We start from the raw sequence: 19,669 nt of genomic DNA, 5'->3' as shown, positions 1-19,669 counted from the left end.
ATAGGAATAGGAACATGTATGCTTGCATGTATACCAATGCTAGAAGTATAGTAAATAAATTTGATGAATTTGAAGTGTTGGTCAAGACATCAAAGGCGGATTTTGTTGGGTTAGCAGAGACGTGGTGTCACACAGATATAAGGAATGCAGAACTGGAATTTGGGGTGTACAATGTGTATAGAAAGGATAGACAGGATAGAAAGGGAGAAGGTGTTATGCTGTTAAATAAGAAAAACATAAAATCAAAAGAAGTGCACCCAACTGATATAGATGAACAGTGCACTGTTGAGTCAGTTTGGTGTGACATAAGCACTGGGAAAGCAAAATTAAGAGTAGGAGTGTGTTATAAGCATAATGACTCAAATGAGTACAATGAATAATTGTACAGAGAAATAGAGTGGGCTAGTAAATCGGAATGTCTTATAATGGGGGATTTTAACTTCCCAGATATTGACTGGAACTTGTGGGTTGGTCACTCACACACTAGTCAAACTTTTGTGGATTTATTGGATGATTGTTTTCTGCAGCAGCATGTTCGAGGGGCAACCAGAGAGAGTTTAATATTCTTGATCCGGTTATCAGCAGTGATCATTCGTGTATTAAGGATTTGCAGATAAAGGAACCACTAGGTGGCAGTGATCATAGTGTACTGATGTGGGATTTACTTAAAGATTTAATTACCATCAGGAGTAAAGGAAAGGGTTTTTGCTTCCGTAAAGGTGAGTACAGTGGTCTCAGAAAGTTTTTAAATTCTGTACAGTGGGATCAACTGACAATGTTACCAACAGTAAATTCTAAGTGGGAAGCATTCAAGGAATTAATCGTCGCTGCTACTAAAAGTTTCATACTTATTAAGAAATATTGTTCAAGGTTTAGGCCTAAATGGTTATCTAATGAACTAATGAGACTCGTAAGAGAGAAGAAAAATGCTTGGGATGCATATAAATTATCAAGCGACTCAGAAGCCTATGGCAGATATAAGCTAGTCTGTAATCAGGTCACAAAGAAGGTTAGGCATGCGAAGGCAGATTACGAGAAATCCTTGGCAAAAGATGCTCAGAAAAACAGCAAGGATTTCTTTACTTATATAAACTCTAAAAGGAAGGGGTTGAATCTGATTGGTCCCCTTGACATCGATGGTTCGACTGTTGATGATCCTGCTCAGATAGCAAACAAACTGAATGAGTATTTTGCATCTACATTCACACATGAAGAATTATTAAGGTTTGAAAATGGCAAAAGGTTATCAATATTGTAGCAGGATAATTAATGATTTTGTAAAAACTGAGAGCAAAGCGGTGGAGAAATTGTCAAAGTTAAACATAAGAAAAGCACCTTTGGCGGATGGGATCTATCCAGTTAATTAAAGGAGGCAGCAAAGCAACTAAGCAAACCCTTAGCCATAATTATAAGAACATCCTTGGACTCAGGGGAGGTTCCCATGGACTGGAGATATGCAAATGTATCCCCAATTCACAAAGGGGGATACAAGTAATTACAGACTAGTTAGTTTAACTTCTGTTCCGGGTAAAATAATGGAGTCACTGGTTAAAGATGCATTGCAGGATCATTTACACAACAGGCTTAATGTCGAAGTTTTCAGATGATACAAAGATTGGCAGGGTTGTTAATGACAGCAATGGCAATGTGCTACTGCAACAGGATCTAGATAATTTGGGCAGATGGGCTAAGAAATGGCAACCTTGACAAATGCAAAGTACTGCATATGGTAGAAGTAACCCCAGAGAAACGTACCAACTGTGTGGTACTACACTTAAGGTGGTAGAAAATGAAAAAGACCTGGGAGTAATTGTGCAGTCAGATGTGAAGTTTTCTGAGCAATGCAGACAGGCTGCCAGGCAGGTCATGGGGTTTCGTCAATGATATATAGGAATTTTGCTAGCAGGGAAAAGAGGTGATTGTCCCTCTGTATAAGGCAATGGTCTGGTCAGGCCACACCTTGAGTACTGCGTACAGGTCTGGAGGCCTCATTTTAGGAATGATGTAGATTTGTTTGAGCGCGTACAGAGAAGGGCTACAAGATTGGTGTGGAGGGAATGAAGGGATCCTCTTACCAAGAGAGGCTTGAGTTCTGCAAATTGCAGTGGCTGAATACTAGGCACCTGCGCGGTGATCTGACTGAGGTGTATAAGGCCTTGAATGGGTTGAGCATGCTGAATTCTGATGGGATCCTTCCACTTGTTCAGAATACGAATCTAAGGAGACATAAATTCAAATTAAGAAATACAGATGTAGAATAGATGTGCGGAAATTTGCCTTTAGCCAGCAGGTGGTTAATTGCTGGAACAAACTTCCATTCTGTCGTGGAAGTTGATAGGTTGAATAAATTTAAGGAGGAACTGGACAGGCATTTGGAGGGAATGGTGTGATTTTTTTTTTTTTTTTGGCTGATGCTGCATAAGCTCATACACTTGCTTTCTTGCATCACATGCCACTACTACTACTACTACCAATAAAAAAAAAAGTTGGCAAACCATAAGATGGAAGCTTGTTTAGAAGTCCTTTATGCCAAACACGATCAAAAGCCTTTGAGATGTCAAGAGCAACTGCTTGTGTTTCACCAAACTTTTGCAACGAATTTGAGTAACACAAGCCAGAATATCACCAGTGGATCGACACTGACGGAATCCATGCTGGCAATCGTTGATCAGACAGAAGGTTTCTAGGTAGTTTAAGAGTTGGCGGTTAATTGATTTTTCCATTGCGCAGATCTCTCTTGGGCAGATTACTCACCTGAGGGGGAATAAATTCAAATTGAGGAAACACAATTGTAAAAAATATGTGCGGAAATTTGCCTTTAGCCAGCTGGTGGTTGATAGTTGGAACAAACTTCCATCTGTTGTAGTGGAGGCCAACAGCTTAAATAAGTTCAAGACGGAACTAGACAAACTTTTGTAGTGAATAGAAGGGTGAAATGGGATATTTTTTGGCTGATGCTATATAAGCTTACTTTCTTGCATCATTATGCCTCTGATAATGATAATTTTGTTAAAACAGTATCCATTTTAATGGAATTTTCCTGTATTTTATAATGTAAAGTAGTGCTTGGCATGGCTACCTCTATTAATGAGAGTGCACCAACAAGATAAGCCTTATGATCAAGTTTGTTCCACCACTGGCTTGGCAAAAGCTGTCTTTTACCACTCTAGGAAAAAAAAAATCATGGATTTAATCCCATTTTTTACTCTTCTTGTTGATTACTGCATTTTAAGTTATAAGAATCAAGGTGCATTTTGAAGAACTATCAGTTTTTTTGGAAGTAAAACAAACATCCCATTTTACTGTCATTTTGAATGTATCTACTGCATTTGTAAAAATTCAGCACGAACATACAGTATATGTTCTACAGGGATGGGATACACTTAAATAGAAAGGGTGCAAGAATATATATTTGCTGATGCTATCAACACAGTGTTATGTGGGTCAGAAAACTGCTAGCTTCTGGGGAGAAAAAGACTAATAGATTAACAGTAGCCACTAGCAGAGGTGAAAGAGATTCTTGCACTGCTTCTATTGGAATGAGCAGAAGCCTGAAAAACAAGATGCAGAATATTTCAGAGATTGCTGGAAATCATTGCAGTACAAGTAAACACATGGGTTGTGTTAGGGTAGCTGAGAATAGAAACAGGTGCATGTATACTTCCGTGTACATCAATGCTAGGAGTTTTGTAAATAAATTTGATGAATTTGAGGTATTGCTCAAAACATCAAAGGCAGATATTGTTGGGATATCAGAGACTTGATGTCATACAGATATAAGGAATGCAGAACTGGAATTTTGGGAGTACAATGTCTACAGAAAGGATAGACAGGATAGGAAGGAAGGAGGGGTTATGCTATTAGTTAAGAAACACATAAAATCCAAGGAAATGAAGCCAGTCGACATCACTGGACAGTGCAGTGCCGAGCCAGTTTGGTGTGACATCAGCACTGGGAGATCAAAACTGAGAGTAGGAGTGCATTATAGGCCTAATGACTCTGATGAGTATAATAAGAAACTGTACAGGGAAATAGATTGGGCCAGTAAATCAGAGAGTCTTATAATGGGAGATTTTAATTTCCCAGATATTGACTGGAATTTTGGGGCTGGTCACTCACACACTAGCAAGGCTTCTGTGGATTTATCTGATGCTACCAACAGCAAATTCAAAATGGAAAGCATTCAAATTCAAAGAACTTATCTTGGAAGCTACTAGGCATTACATAACAACTAAGATATATTGTTCAATGTTTAGGCCTAAATGGATGTCAGATGAACTAATGAGACAAATATGGCAGAGAAGAAAAATGCATGGGATACATACATATTAACATGTAACACAGAAGCTTATGATAGATACAAGTTGATCTGTAACCAAGTTACAAAGGAGGTTAGGCAGGCAAAGGCAGATGACGAGAAATCTTTGGCAAGGGATGCAAAGAAAAATAGCAATGTGTTCTTTACTTATGTAAACTCTAGAAGGAAGGGGATGAATCAGTTTGGTCCACTTGATATCGATGGGTCAACAGTTGATGATCCTACTCAGGTAGCTAACATTCATTCAAACTAGATGAATATTTTGCATCGACATTCACACATGAGGAGTTATTCAGCGAGGGGAATGCCAGAGAAGTATTCAACTCTGGCAGTAAGGCTAGAGAATCTTGTAATAACTGAGAGTAAAGTGGAGGAGAAATTGTTGAAGATAAATACAAGAAAGGCACTGGGGTGGACGGGATGTATCCAGTTATATTAAAGGAGGCAGCAAAGGAAGTAAGCAAACCCTTAGCCATAATTATGCCTTGGACTCAGAGGAGGTACCCACAGACTGGAGATGTGCAAATGTGATCCCAATTCACAAAGGAGGATCAAAGGCTGACACAAGTAATTATAGACCTGTGAGTTTAACTTCTGTTTCAGGAAAATTAATGGAGGCACTGGTTAAAGAAGCACTGCAGCATCATCTAGACAAGACTTCAGTTATAGCTCGGACACAGCATGGTTTTGCTAAAGGGAAAGTCTTGCCTGACCAATTTGATTGGATACTATTATGAAGTCACAAAAGAACTGGATGCAGGGAATAACTTTGATATTATATACTTGGATCTCAGAAAGGCTTTTGATACTGTTGCACATGGAAGACTGCTGCACAAATTGGAGTAGTGCGGCATTGGAGGCAAATTGCTGCTATGGATAAAGGGGTGGTTGAGGGGGAGAAGACAGAGAGTGGTAATCAATGGACACTGCTCATTGTGGACTAATGTTATTAGTGGAGTCCCTCAGGGTTCAGTGTTGGGTCCATTATTGTTTTCTGTATTTATAAATGATATTGATGATGGTATATCAAGCTTAATGTCCAAGTTTGCAGATGATGCAAAAGTTGGCAGGGTTGTTAAGGACACTACTGACGCTATGCTGCTGCAACAGGATCTGGAAAGGTTGAGCAGATGGGCTGAAAGGTGGCAAATGAAATTTAACATTGACAAATGTAAAGTACTACATATGGGAAACAGCAACCCCCGAGAAACGTATCAACTCTGTGGTACTATACTGACAGTGGTAGAGAATGAAAAGGACCTGGGGGTAATTGTGGAGGCAGATATGAAGTTCTCCGAGCAGTGCAGATGGGCTGCAAGAGTAGCTCATAGTGTATTGTCAATGATATATAGGAATTTTTCTAGCAGGGATAAGGAGGTGATTATTCCCTTGTATAAGGCAATGGTCAGGCCACACCTAGAGTACGGTATACAGGTCTGGAGGCCTCATTTCAAGAAGGATGTAGAGCTGCTGGAACGAGTACAGGGAGGGGCAACAAGATTAGTGAATGGAACGAAGAAAGGCTTAGGTTTTGCAAATTGCAGTATCTGGAGACTAGGCACCAACGAGGTAATCTGATAGAGGTGTATAAAGCCTTGAATGGTTTGAGCATGCTCAATGCTGATGGGGTTCTTCCTCTTGCTCAGAATAATCACCTGAGAGGGCATAAATTCAAATTGAGGAAAGACAGATGTAGGATGGACATGCAGAAATTTGCCTTTAGCCAGCGGGTGGTTGGTTGGTTGGTGGAACAGACTTCCATCCCTTGTAGTGGAAGTTGATAGCCTAAATAAGTTTAAGGCTCAGCTGGACAGGTATTTCGAATGAACAGAGGGGTGAAGTGGAAGCAGTTTTTTTTTTTTTTGGCTGATGCTGCATAAGCTTGCTTTCTTGCATCAAATGCCTCTACTAATGCTAAATGTATCTTCTTTCATGTCACAATTAATAATTTATACGTTTAGTTAAATTGGAAAAATTGCTTTATTAAATAAATAAAAAAATAAAAAAAGGTTTACTTACTATTTTATCATCATAATTAAGCAAACAAGGAAATATGCAAATGTAACTAAGATGAAAGCAACAGGCATGTTGTAATATAATTTTGATCCATTGAGTTTAAATATAGTAGAATCATAAGAGCCAAGAAACATCACAGTTAATTCCATCCAACCCTATAAAACACAAAAAGAAGAAACTAGTATTGAGATATTACTACGTTCATGATAATAATATTAATCTGATGGTAGTTCCTTTTGGATCATTTTTGACCCCAAACTTTTTTAGCTGTCTATGCTCAAAAAATATGTGAATCTATAATTCTTTTAAGAACTGAATCTTGGACAAATCATCCTGAAATTTCTGATTTGAACAGGGTTACACATTACATATTATACACTGTATAATATACAAAACCTAAAAAATAAACAAGGTTTAGAGACTAAAATAAAGATTACACTGTATAGAAAATGGATTTTTTATTTTTATTTATTTATAAGGAGCATTAAATCATGCTATTCATGAGATGTGGGAAAAGGAAATCTGCCTGAGATTTTAAAAAAAATTACATTAACTACAATGGTTTGGTGATATTATATCCACCATGATGAAAATATGGTGCTTGTCTGTTATTCTCCTACCATTAGTTATGACATCCCCACTCTAGAGTGAAATCTTCATCACCATTAAACCAATATATGAACTTCAAAAGGTAAATACTGTATACATAAATATACACTGGTTAGGTTAGGTTAGGTTATGTTAGGTTAGATTAGACTTAAGGAGGATAATCAGGAGGATAAAGACAAGCTGAAAATATTTAGAGGAACATTCTTCTTTATAATTTAAAATATATATAGGCTTACATAAAGTGAGTTTCGAGATATCATACATTAGCTGTTTTATTCACTAAATAGTAAATATACAAGGTTCTTTATAGTTCCAATTAAAATTATTATATTCTCATAATATAAAGAGAGTTTTGTCTAAAATTATGATTAGGATTACCAATTTTTATAATATATAAAAATTAATTAAAATAATATAATATAAAATTTTGGCCAACTAATCTCTTATTTGTTAATGAGAATGTTTCCTTTCATGACAAATGAAGGTGAACAGCTTTGGAATAGCATGTTTTATCTTTAGGTGAGCTTGCTGCAATCGCATATCTATCCTTTATAGAGATACTAACTCTGCTAAACTTCACTTTGGTCAGACTATGCTGAGACGATATAGAAGCAATAAAAATATAAATAAGAAATTAATAATAATCAGAAACTAAAGGGAAAAAATGTAACAATAGACCAACAATAACACTTGGTTTATTGGTATTAAAAAGATCAAATTGATACAATTAGATTAAAATGATTAGGTTAAATTGATACAATTATATTAAAATGATTAAAATGATTAGTCTTAATAACTGAATAAAAGTGGCTATATTTAGGATTTCTGTAATGATGTCTGTGATAAGACTAGAGAAATCCAAGCAATATCTTTGGGTTTTGATTTTCAGGTCTATAAAAACATTTAACACTTCATTTGCCCATTTATTCTATTAATTTGTCCAAACATTCCTTAAATATATTAATAACTACACACTTTTGCACAATAAGCAAAGTTCATAATACGAAGCAGTCTAACAATCTATTACTCTCAGGCTGAATGCAAACCATCATTTTTCAATTAAAATAAATTTATATTCCTCTATGTGTGTGTGTGTGTGTGTGTGTGTGAGAGACCGCAGTAAATATAAAGTCACCATCAGTATTTATTTTATGTTGTTGTTATTTGGTTTTTATGAGCATTAGCAATTAAGGCCATATTGCTCCGGGGATATGTGGATGGTCGTTCCCTGACCTTTCTGCATCCTCCGTATTTGGTGGTCACGAGCTGGAACCCCGATCTAATCAAGGAGCATGTGCTACACACTGCTGCTCCTGCCCACCTAGCTACGGAGGCACCGTATTTATTTTACTTAATCCTTTAAACATGGTTGGTTGGTTGGTGTCGTGTCCATTTGAAGTCAAATTGAACCATGCGCTGATATCACTGCTTTAGCTAAGTCCACGATCTTTTCGTTGTAAAGTTCTCCCTGAAAAGGGGATTCGTCCATGCTTTGCAAAGTCGCCTGAATTGCAGGACAGCTGAAGATGTGTTCCGGAGTAAGCTGTTCTCTCGGGCAGTTTCTGCAAAGTTTATAAGTTCTGGTACCATCCGCACTAATTTTCATACCTGCCATGTGTCGAGTTCTCAGTCTGGCAATGGTCTTAGTGATGTTCCTATTTGCATTAATCTCGCAGATTTGGTGATCAGTTTCTATATGTTTCTGTCTGAGTCTGTGTCTGGCGATGGCATTAGCAGCATCTAGAGTTATGGTTTTTGAGGTGTTGTGATTTAAGTTTCTTGCCTCTTTTGCCAGTTTATCGGCCGCCTCATTTCCTTCTATACCCACATGCGCAGGCATCCACTGTAGTGTGCAGCTCTTTCCCAATTGATGAACTGTCTCCAAGTGTCGGTGAATGTCCTGTGTGAGTTCTGTGCGTCCATGTTTTATTGCCAGCAGGGCCGCTCTTGAGTTGCAGAAGATTACAAGCCCTCTGGCTCTGTCTATGTCTCTTAGTGAAATATAACTATTTAGGGCCTCAAGGATTGCCCTTAGTTCACATGTAAAGTTAGAGGCGATGCTGCCTGCACCTATGCTTTGTTGCATTTTTGTAGTATTTGTCAGGGTGGTGTGTATGCCTGCTCCGCCCTTGAGGATAGTCTCGTCAGAGGATCCATCGGTATACATCTGTACTAAGTCACGCCTCGAATAAGTCTCAATTGTTTTGATTCCTATAGCTTTGACAATGGTCTCGATTTCTTTTTTTGTACAGTGTTCCACGAGATCCAAATTTATTGTGGTATTTTGGGGGATGCAAGATGGTAAGGTAGGCTCTTGAAGTATGTCATATTTTGTGAGTTCAAGATCAAGACTTTCTCTGATTTCCTTATCGTATTTCATGGTGGATGACCTTTTGAGTCTTGACCTGCAGTTCCGATTTATAAAGGTCCTACGGGAGATATGATCAATGTCTCTGCTGTTAGCATCCTTTAAACATGTTACATACTTCACTTTATAGAATTTCAGCCTTTTGTGATACGAACGTCCTTTTCCCCAACCACTCCTGTTGCTATCTGTACCCACCACATAAGTAAATATGCTTCCTGAAATGTGGTTTCCAAACTTGTATGCAGCATACCAGATGAAATAATCCCTTTTTTGTCCATGCTGGCTAAGTTCCTGTATCTTGTACCCTTGATAAATTTCATAAGGTGTTCTAGCTGTCTGTCTGCACTGCTCAGAATTCGTGTAGGCCGTCATAGCTGAGCGGTCACACTTGAACAAGCAAAGTTTTCACGGCACCAGCTAATAGAGAAGTTTTTGCTTTTTTCTTGACTTAAATTTGGCATATTAATTTAATTTTTAGAGTTGCTTTATATTCCTAGTAAAAATACTTTAGTTTAATTTGAATTTAGATAGAGATTTTGTAGGTTATTACTTAGTATCAGTAAGGATATCAAATCCACGTGTTGGACAAGTTTTGCAGTTCCCGCGAACGCAAGTCTTAAATTATATTTAGCCGCTTTATCGACTTAATTGTTACATTAAATTATTTTCTATAAGTAGCTTATAGACCTAATCAAGCTCTGTGGTTTATTTGGAATTTAGATAGCGCGATTTGGAAAGTAAATAATACCTCATGTCCATAGATTAACCGTTCGTAACCCGAGGCCATTGTTATATGATACAACGTGTGCACCAAACTAGATAGCATAAGCTTTAACGGAAAACTAGATATCGAGTATAGTAATATCAATTAATCAGTAAAATTTATTAATCTTATTAAAATTTATTGTCAATTGAATTGTACTTTTTTAACTAAATAAATATAGTGACCTAGTTTTTACAAGGTAACATCATAAATTAATACATATAAGTTGACAGGGGATAAGAAAGACATATAACATAACTCGGAGATACCAAAATACATATATATATATAGCGTTATAACTGAATTGGGATATAAGTTTAGGGTTATATTTTGTATTGGAATTTTATTGAACTTGAATAGAAATCGACTCAGACCAGAGCAGCAAAGCAAAAGGCTCGAACTAATGGAAGTACTGTGGTTCAAGGGAGAACTGGGGGGGGGGCAGTTGTCCTCTGAATCACAGTCTATTGAAATGCACTGCTTGTTTGATGTTTGCAAAGCAATCAGGAACGGGACATGATATTGCCAAGGGGAATGTCTTTGTGGTGCACGATGTAAGGAGTGTGAGGAAATCAGGCGCCAAGTCAGCATTGTTATGGGCGGATGGATGCCCTAGAAGGATTTAAATCTTGAACTTGAAGATCAAGCAACACAGCGGAAACCACAAAGGCAGAATGCCCTGGTCCCAAAGGAACTAGTTGTTGTAGGTGACTTTATTGTCAGGGAAATGGGGAATGTATTGCGCAAAAAGGATAGATGGAACAGGACCAGGGTATGTCTGCCAGGGACAAAGGTTGATGAGCAGATATCATCTTTTAAGGGCACAAAGGGTGATATTGTTGTACATGTTGGCACTAATCATATTAAGAGTAAGAGACCAGCAGAATTACTTAACAAGTACAGGCAACGCTGAAAAAAAGCCGTGAGTTAGGGTTGAAAATGAAAGTGTCTACAATTCTGCCCAGACACAATAAGAGGGAGTATATGATGAGAGCCTGTCAATCAATTTGGCCCTGGAGAGATTGTGCAAGGATCAAGGGGTAGAATTTTTCTCAACCTGGTCTGTGCTTGTTAACAGGAGAGACTGCGTCTGCAGGGATGGGATAAAATTAAATAGAAAGGGTGCAAGAATATTTGCTGATGCTATCGAGGCAGAGTTAGGTGGATCGGGAAACTGCTAGCTTGGGGGGGGGATACATGGACTAATAGATTAACGGTAGCCGCTGGCAGAGGTGAAAGTGATTCTTGCACTGCTTCTATTGAAATGCAATTGAGCAGCAGCCTGGAAAGCAAGGCAATGGGACTTTCCAGGATGGCTAGGAGTCATAGTGGAACAAGTAAATACACGGGCTGTGTTAGGATAACTAAGAGTAGAAACAAGTGTATGTATACTTGCATGTACACCAATTCTAGGAGTATAGTTAATAAACTCCATGAGTTTGAAGTGTTAGTCAAAGCATCAAAGGCAGATATTGTTGAGATATCAGAGACGTGGTGTCACACAGACATAAACAGTGCAAAATTGGAATTTGGGGAGTACAATGTGTACAGAAAGGATAGACAGGACAGGAATGGAGGAGAGGTTATGCTGTTAGTTAAGAAATACATAAAATCTAAGGAAATGCATCCAATTCCATTGATGTTGGTGGACAATGCAATGTTGAGTCTGGTTGGTGTGACATAAGTACTGGGAAAGGAAAAATGAGAGTAGGCGTGTGTTATAGGCCTAATGAATCTGAGTAGTATAATGAGCAATTGTGCAGAGAAATAGAGTGGGCCAGTACATCAGAGTGTCTTATAATAGGGGACTTTAATTTCCCAGAGATTGACTGGAATTTGTGGTTTGGTCACTCACTCACTAGCAAGGCTTTTGTGGCTTTAATGGATGATTGTTTTCTCCAGCAGCATGTTCGAGATTATTAATATAATCAGATCAAGAGTATTACTAGAGGGAGTAATACTCTTGATCTGATTATCAGTAGTGATTCTTCATGCATTAAGCATCTGCAGATAAAGGAACCACTAGGTGGCAGTGATCACAATGTGCTGAAGTGGGATTTACTCAAAGAGGTAACTACCATAAAGGGTAAAGGGAAGGGTTTTTGCTTTCGTAAAGGTGACTACGGTGGTCTGAGACAGTATTTAAATTCTATACGGTGGGATCAACTGATGATGTCACTAACAGCAAAATAAAATGTAAAGCATTCAAAGAATTAATCTTGGCTTTACATACCAACTAAGAAATATTGTTCAAGATTTAGGCCTAAATGGATGTCAGATAAACTAATTAGACATGTGACAGGGAAGCAAAATCCATGGGATACATATAATAAACATATAATACATATAATATAATAAACATATAATACATATAATATAATAAACATATAATACATATAATATAATAAACATATAATACATATAATATAATAAACATATAATACATATAATAAAATAACAGGTGACACAGAAGCCTATGATAGATATAATCTGGTCTGCTAACCAAGTCACAAAGGAGATTAGGTAGGAGAAAGCAGATTACGAGAAATCTTTGGCAAAGGATGCAAACAAAAACAGCAAAGAGTTCTTTACTTATGTAAACATTAGCATTAGCATTAGTAGAGGCATATGATGCAAGAAAGCAAGCTTATGCAGCATCAGCCAAAAAAAAAAAAAAAAAAAAAACTTCCACTTCACCCTGTTCGAAATACCTGTCCAGCTGAGCCTTAAAGTTATTTAGGCTATCAACTTCCAAAACAAGGAATAAAAGTCTGTGCCACCAACCAACAACCTGCTGGCAAAAGGCAATTTCCACACATCTATCCTACATCTGTCTTTCCTCAATCTGACTTTATGCCCTCTCATGTGTTTATTCTGAGCATGAGGAAGAATCCCATCGGCATTGAGCATGCTCAAACCATTCAAGGCCATTTATACACCTCTATCAGATCACCTCGCCGGTGCCTAGTCTCCAGACACTGTAATTTGCAAAACTTAAGCCTTTCTTCGTAAGAGAAACCCTTTGTTCCATTCACTAATCTTGTTGCCCTTCTCTGTACTCGTTCCAGCAGCTCTACACCCTTCTTGAAATGAAGCCTCCAGACCTGTATACAGTATTCAAGGTGTGGCCTGACCATTGCCTTATACAAGGGAATAATCACCTCCTTATCAATGCTAGAAAAATTCCTGTATATCATTGACAAGACACCATGAGTTACTCTTGCAGCCTGTCTGCACTGTCAGAGAACTTCATATCTGCATGTACAATTACCCCCCAGGTCCTTTTCATTCTCTACCACTGTCAGTGTAGAACCACAGAGTTGATACGTTGCTCTGGGGTTGCTGTTTCCCATATGTAGTACTTTACATTTGTCAATGTTAAACTTCATTTGCCACCTCTCAGCCCATCTGCTCAACCTTTCCAGATTCTGTTGCAGCAGCATAGCGTCAGTATCGTTTGCAAACTTGGACATTAAGCTTGATATACCATCATCAATATCATTTATAAATATAGAAAACAATAATAGACCCAACACTGAACTCCGAGGGACTCCACCAATAACATTAGTCCACGATGAGCAGTGTCCATTGATTACCACTCTCTGTCTTCTCCCCCTCAACCATCCCTTTATCCACAGCAGCAATTTGCCTCCAATGCCAAACTAAACTCTAGAAGGAAGGGAAAGAATGGTCCACTTGATTTTGGTGGTTCAACTGTTGATGATCCTGCTTGGTAGCTAACAAACTAAATGAATATTTTGCATCTACATTCACACATGAGGAATTATTCAGGGAAGGGAATGCCAGAGGTGTATTAAACTCTGGCAGTAAGCTAGATGATCTCGTAATAACTAAGAGTAAAGTGGAGGAGAAACATTTGAAGATAAACATAAGAAAGGCACCTGGGGTGGATGGAATCTATCCAGTTATATTAAAGGAGGTGGCAAAGGAAGTAAGCAAATCTTTAGCCATAATTATGAGCTTCCATGCACCCAGGAATGGTATTCATGGACTGGAGATGTGCAAGTGTTACCCCAATCCACAAAGGAGGATCAAAGGGAGACACAAGTAATTACAGACCCATTAGTTTAACTCTTGTTCCAGGGAAATTAAAGGAGGCACTGGTTAAAGAAGCATTGCAGGATCACCTAGACAAGACTTCAGTTACAGCTTCTACACAGAATGGGTTTGTTAAGGGGAAGTCTTGTCTGATCAACTTGATTGTATACTATGATGTAGTCACAAAGGAACTGGATGCAAAGAATAATTTTGATATCATATATTTGAATCTTAGAAAGGACTTTGATACTGTTTCACATTGAAGAATGCTGCCCAAATTGGATCAGTGTGGTATTGGAGGCAAATTGCTGCTATGGATAAAGGGATGGTTGAGTGGAAGAAGACAGAGAGTGGTAATCAATAGACACTGCTCTTCGTGGATTAATTTTATTAGTGGAGTCCCTAGGGTTCAGTGTTGACTAACATGTTACATTTTTCTCTTTATAGAATTTCAGCCTTTTGTGGTACGAATGTCCTTTTCCTCAACCACTCGTGTTGCTCTCTGCACCCACCACATAAGTAAATATGCTTCCTGAAATGTGGTTTCCAAACTTGTATGCAGCATACCAGATGAAGTCTAACTACTGCTTTATGCAATGAAGTAATTCCTTTTTTGTCCACGATAAGTTCCTGTATCTTGTACCCTTGAAAATTACATAAGCTGTTCTAGCTGCCTGTCTGCACTGCTCAGAAGACTTTGTGTAGGCCTCTGTAGCTGAGTGGTAAAGTGCACGGGTGCATAAGTACACATTCCTTGAGTGACCGGAGTGTTCAAGCCAGTGACTGCTGAATATGGTGCTGTTTCTTGTATTCTGTCTATCTTGTGAACTTCTCTGACCGTTTGGTCTTTCCAAACGTATTGTTTGGAACTGCTTCGTATTACAGTAATCATGTATGGTTTTCCTTTCAATAATAATTAGAATGTATGGAAGTCCTGCAAATTCCAGTCACTGACATTTTATGAATTTTATTTCGCATACTTGCTAATTATTATTTTGGATTATTGCATGACATAGAGCAAAATGGAGAAAGAATAAATAATGACAGGTTTAATATTAATTGGAAAACACACATATATTAAATTAAATACATACAAAAGCTTTCGGTTAGTTTGTTAACTTTCATCAGTCAAACTGACAGTTAAGAATGTGCAACATGAGGGCAACTGCCAGTCATGCATATGAACTGCATGATGTGATGGTTAATTGTTGGATGTTGAAGCCTGTGGCTGTGACACATGTGAATGTTGCCAATATTTGTAATTCATCAAAACAGTTGTTTCAATGATAGGATGGACATGACATCCACTGCTCCTGTTGACTGAGGTATTAGAGCATGTGAGGTTCAACAACTCCAACCAGGTGCGTCGCCAGTAGTGGCAAGACCTATCTACAATCATGACATCACAGTGTGGGTCAATGTTGTGGTGGGTTGACCAGAAGTGTTCTATGTCCGCTAAGCGGATGGCTCTTTCATGTTCTATAGGGATGTAATCAGGAATCTCATTATTAGCCATTTCTAATTTCGCTTTTTTTCATGCACGATATTCCTTCATTCGTTCTGCTGGAGTTTTAGATTCCTGATAAGTATCAAGCATAGTAGAACTCTGTGGTTGAATTTCATTATGATTTGGAATAGTTTGAATTTCTAATTTCCTTTTCTTCCGTTCACGATATTCTTTCATTATTTCAGCTCGAGTTTTTTTGGGTGCAGTTTGAGAACTCCCAGGCAAAACGAAACATTCTTGTTGAATTTCATCTGGATTCACATTTCTGTCCGACTTCCCTTTCTTTGACGATATTCCTTCGAACGCTGAGCTGTAGATTTTGGCACAGTCACTCACGTATTAATCATTATGCTGATATAACGGTATAACGTAGTGCGTAATTGATCAATTGTACTTGTTACGTTGCTGCACTTGTTGTGTACAATTGAATTTTCTTGGGCACATGCATTGTACCTGTTGGGTCACTGCACACAACAAGTACAATGCATGTGCATCAGGTTTCGTGATGATTTCTAGGTAACGTAACTTTTTTCAAAATAACGCCAGTAAAAACGTTTTTAATGTCAAAAAAGAAAGAAAAAAAAGCCACTGTGGCTTCCAATAAAAGGCATTAGGGTAAAAATAAAGACAAGAAAAAAAAAAAAAGTGTATATTTAAACCCATCAACAAAACTGGGAATCTAATTAAAGAGCACATTTAACTGGTTAACAGCAGAAATATTATATATAAAACATTTGAAATGCGGAAAGATATTCATTGGGGGAAAGAGATAGAGAATTATGAAATGGAACCATCATACAGTTGCCTATGTGCAATCAGTTAGAGATTTCATATATAGAGTTTTATATATCTGTACTGTGGCATCACACATCAGGCAAGTGTGTAGGTAAATACCATTAAAACAGTATTAACTTTTGCTTCATGCTTAAAGCATCTTCCATTCTGACAGGATGATAAAAGCTAACGCTAGAAATTTTTCCAATTCTTGCTTTATTGATGTCCTTAGCGGGTTCTTTCTATTTCGGTTTCTAATTTTTTGTCTGTTTCCCCAATGAATATTTCCCACATTTTCTGCAGTTATCATTCAAATTCTTTTTTGTTCGAGTTGTGAGTAGTGTTGCATGCGATTAAGGGACCAACACAGATCTTGTAACATAATACTTATTCTTATATTTAACCAATTTAACCAATGAAGATTATTCATTCAAGAGCTTGATATACTCACTGTTCCTTGAAGTAAATCTTGGACATTTTGAGCAGCAGAAAGGGGACTTTGTTCAATATACAAGGTGTAATTTATATGGCAAAGTTCAGACACCTTTTCCCTTGCAGTCAAATTTCTAGAATCAGACCATAATATATCTGCTTCTGGGTGTCCAAGATAAGGAAGAGAATCAAAATTAAACAAATCCTGGTTAGTCTGCTTGTAAAAGTTCCTTTCAGTAGCAGGTGCAAGTGACATTTCCTGGTCATGTAAAACTAAAGGCATATGTCCAGAATACTCACTAGATGGATGTTTTAGATGAGAAGTGGCGGCAGTAATATTTTGGGGTTGATATTTAATCAGAATTGCAGGTATAATGAGAAAAAAGAGAACTAAAATAAAAATTAACCAGTTCAATAAAAAAAGCCATCTAAGGAAAATGAAATATGATGCAACTCCTGTTCCAAATTGACCTAAAAATAAAAGGATAAATATCATTTATCAAGAAAAACAAATTAAATGATTTGGAAAAAATTATAAAATGATTTCATTACCTGTGCTATATATTTCACTGTATTTTAATTTCATTAGATTAAACTTATATACAAGGCCCCCCATGTAATTTTCAAATTTCTAATATAGGTGTTGAAGAGCATGACATACACAGAGGATGAAGTAATACAGAGAAAACAATACAATGCATTATTTATATTTATTACAAAATAAGAATATTTAATAGGTGATAACTCTGAGAAGCTTGATACGTACAGGAACTCCCCGACTTAAGTAATACTAGACTTGTGGAAATACGACTTTATGTAAGTTTCTGCCAGCTGGTGCAAACTTAAAAAAATTGTGGAAATGTATTTTGCATCACATAGGAATAAATGGAGGTATCATGAAAATATTGTAATGTGAACCCAATAACACATATTTTTTTTTTTTTTTTTGTTCCAAATCCTTGGAAGTTGAAAATTTTTGGTATATTACTAAGCTATTTATCTCTCTAAAAGGTCATATTTATAATGGAAATTGGACCAGCCTTTCATCATTATCATATGTTCCGTTATAAGAATCAATTTTGAATGCCTTTGTGATATTTTTCTAAAGCATGTTTCTGGAAGTCACGACCAAAAAACAAAAACAATTTGCACTTTCCGGTTTATTGGGCTTTTCTGTTACTGCATCTAATTATAAATGAGTAGTAAACTTGATCTTATTGCATTTGCGATAATACCGGTAACTGCAATTGTGTTGGTTTTTATGCTATTATGGTGAAATGTGTTCCCCTTCTCTGAAATCTTCAACCATATAAATTTTCAGAAACTTCACTTCATTCCTATTTACATAATATCGGTGTTTAGATACACCATAGATAACTCTTAATAAACTACAAAGTAGTTGTTGTAGGCATCATTTGCTGTTTCTCATATTGTGCTCTGCCTTCACGACGAGTTGCCATGATATTGCACTACTTCGAATAAGTAACTCTTCACTAATAGAGAAGACTATTGTTACTTATTCTCAGTTGAGTACCACCACCCAGACAGCACTGTTTCACGGCTATTGGCCGATCATCAGTGGGTGGGCAGGTACCCTGGTAATGCAGACATGACGACCCAGTTGTGAAGTTAATCACACAATACGAGAGATGCCAAGAGGTGTAGATGTCAATATTTAAAATAAATAAATGCACAAGGCATAATACTTTAAGAGTTTGGTATCTATATAATATCGGTGTTTAGATACACCATAGATAACTCTTAATAAACTACAAAGTAGTTGTTGTAGGCATCATTTGCTGTTTCTCATATTGTGCTCTGCCTTCACGACGAGTTGCCATGATATTGCACTACTTCGAATAAGTAACTCTTCACTAATAGAGAAGACTATTGTTACTTATTCTCAGTTGAGTACCACCACCCAGACAGCACTGTTTCACGGCTATTGGCCGATCATCAGTGGGTGGGCAGGTACCCTGGTAATGCAGACATGACGACCCAGTTGTGAAGTTAATCACACAATATGAGAGATGCCAAGAGGTGTAGATGTCAATATTTAAAATAAATAAATGCACAAGGCATAATACTTTAAGAGTTTGGTATCTATATAATATCGGTGTTTAGATACACCATAGATAACTCTTAATAAACTACAAAGTAGTTGTTGTAGGCATCATTTGCTGTTTCTCATATTGTGCTCTGCCTTCACGACGAGTTGCCATGATATTGCACTACTTCGAATAAGTAACTCTTCACTAATAGAGAAGACTATTGTTACTTATTCTCAGTTGAGTACCACCACCCAGACAGCACTGTTTCACGGCTATTGGCCGATCATCAGTGGGTGGGCAGGTACCCTGGTAATGCAGACATGACGACCCAGTTGTGAAGTTAATCACACAATATGAGAGATGCCAAGAGGTGTAGATGTCAATATTTAAAATAAATAAATGCACAAGGCATAATACTTTAAGAGTTTGGTATCTATATAATATCGGTGTTTAGATACACCATAGATAACTCTTAATAAACTACAAAGTAGTTGTTGTAGGCATCATTTGCTGTTTCTCATATTGTGCTCTGCCTTCACGACGAGTTGCCATGAGTTTATTAAGAGTTATCTATGGTGTATCTAAACACCGATATTATATAGATACCAAACTCTTAAAGTATTATGCCTTGTGCATTTATTTATTTTAAATATTGACATCTACACCTCTTGGCATCTCTCATATTGTGTGATTAACTTCACAACTGGGTCGTCATGTCTGCATTACCAGGGTACCTGCCCACCCACTGATGATCGGCCAATAGCCGTGAAAC

General features: G+C 37.4%; 1 protein-coding gene across 1 annotated transcript in view; it reads right to left on the bottom strand.

Annotated features, from left to right (window-relative positions):
* Positions 1–19,669, bottom strand: part of LOC150083080 (transmembrane channel-like protein 7) — a 338,378-nt gene that overhangs the window by 230,760 nt on the left and 87,949 nt on the right. The window contains exons 6-7 of the mRNA XM_090378384.1: positions 16,866–17,317; positions 6,338–6,489 (exon numbers count right to left, since the gene is read on the bottom strand). Coding sequence (XP_090234510.1) covers positions 6,338–6,489; positions 16,866–17,317 — 604 coding nt within the window. The remainder of the gene's footprint in view (positions 1–6,337; positions 6,490–16,865; positions 17,318–19,669) is intronic.

Source organism: Mastigoproctus giganteus, chromosome 7 (assembly GCF_048544385.1).
Source record: "Mastigoproctus giganteus isolate SK-2022 chromosome 7, ASM4854438v1, whole genome shotgun sequence".
Lineage (NCBI taxonomy): Eukaryota > Metazoa > Arthropoda > Arachnida > Uropygi > Thelyphonidae > Mastigoproctus > Mastigoproctus giganteus.
This window is presented reverse-complemented; position numbering and strand designations above follow the sequence as displayed.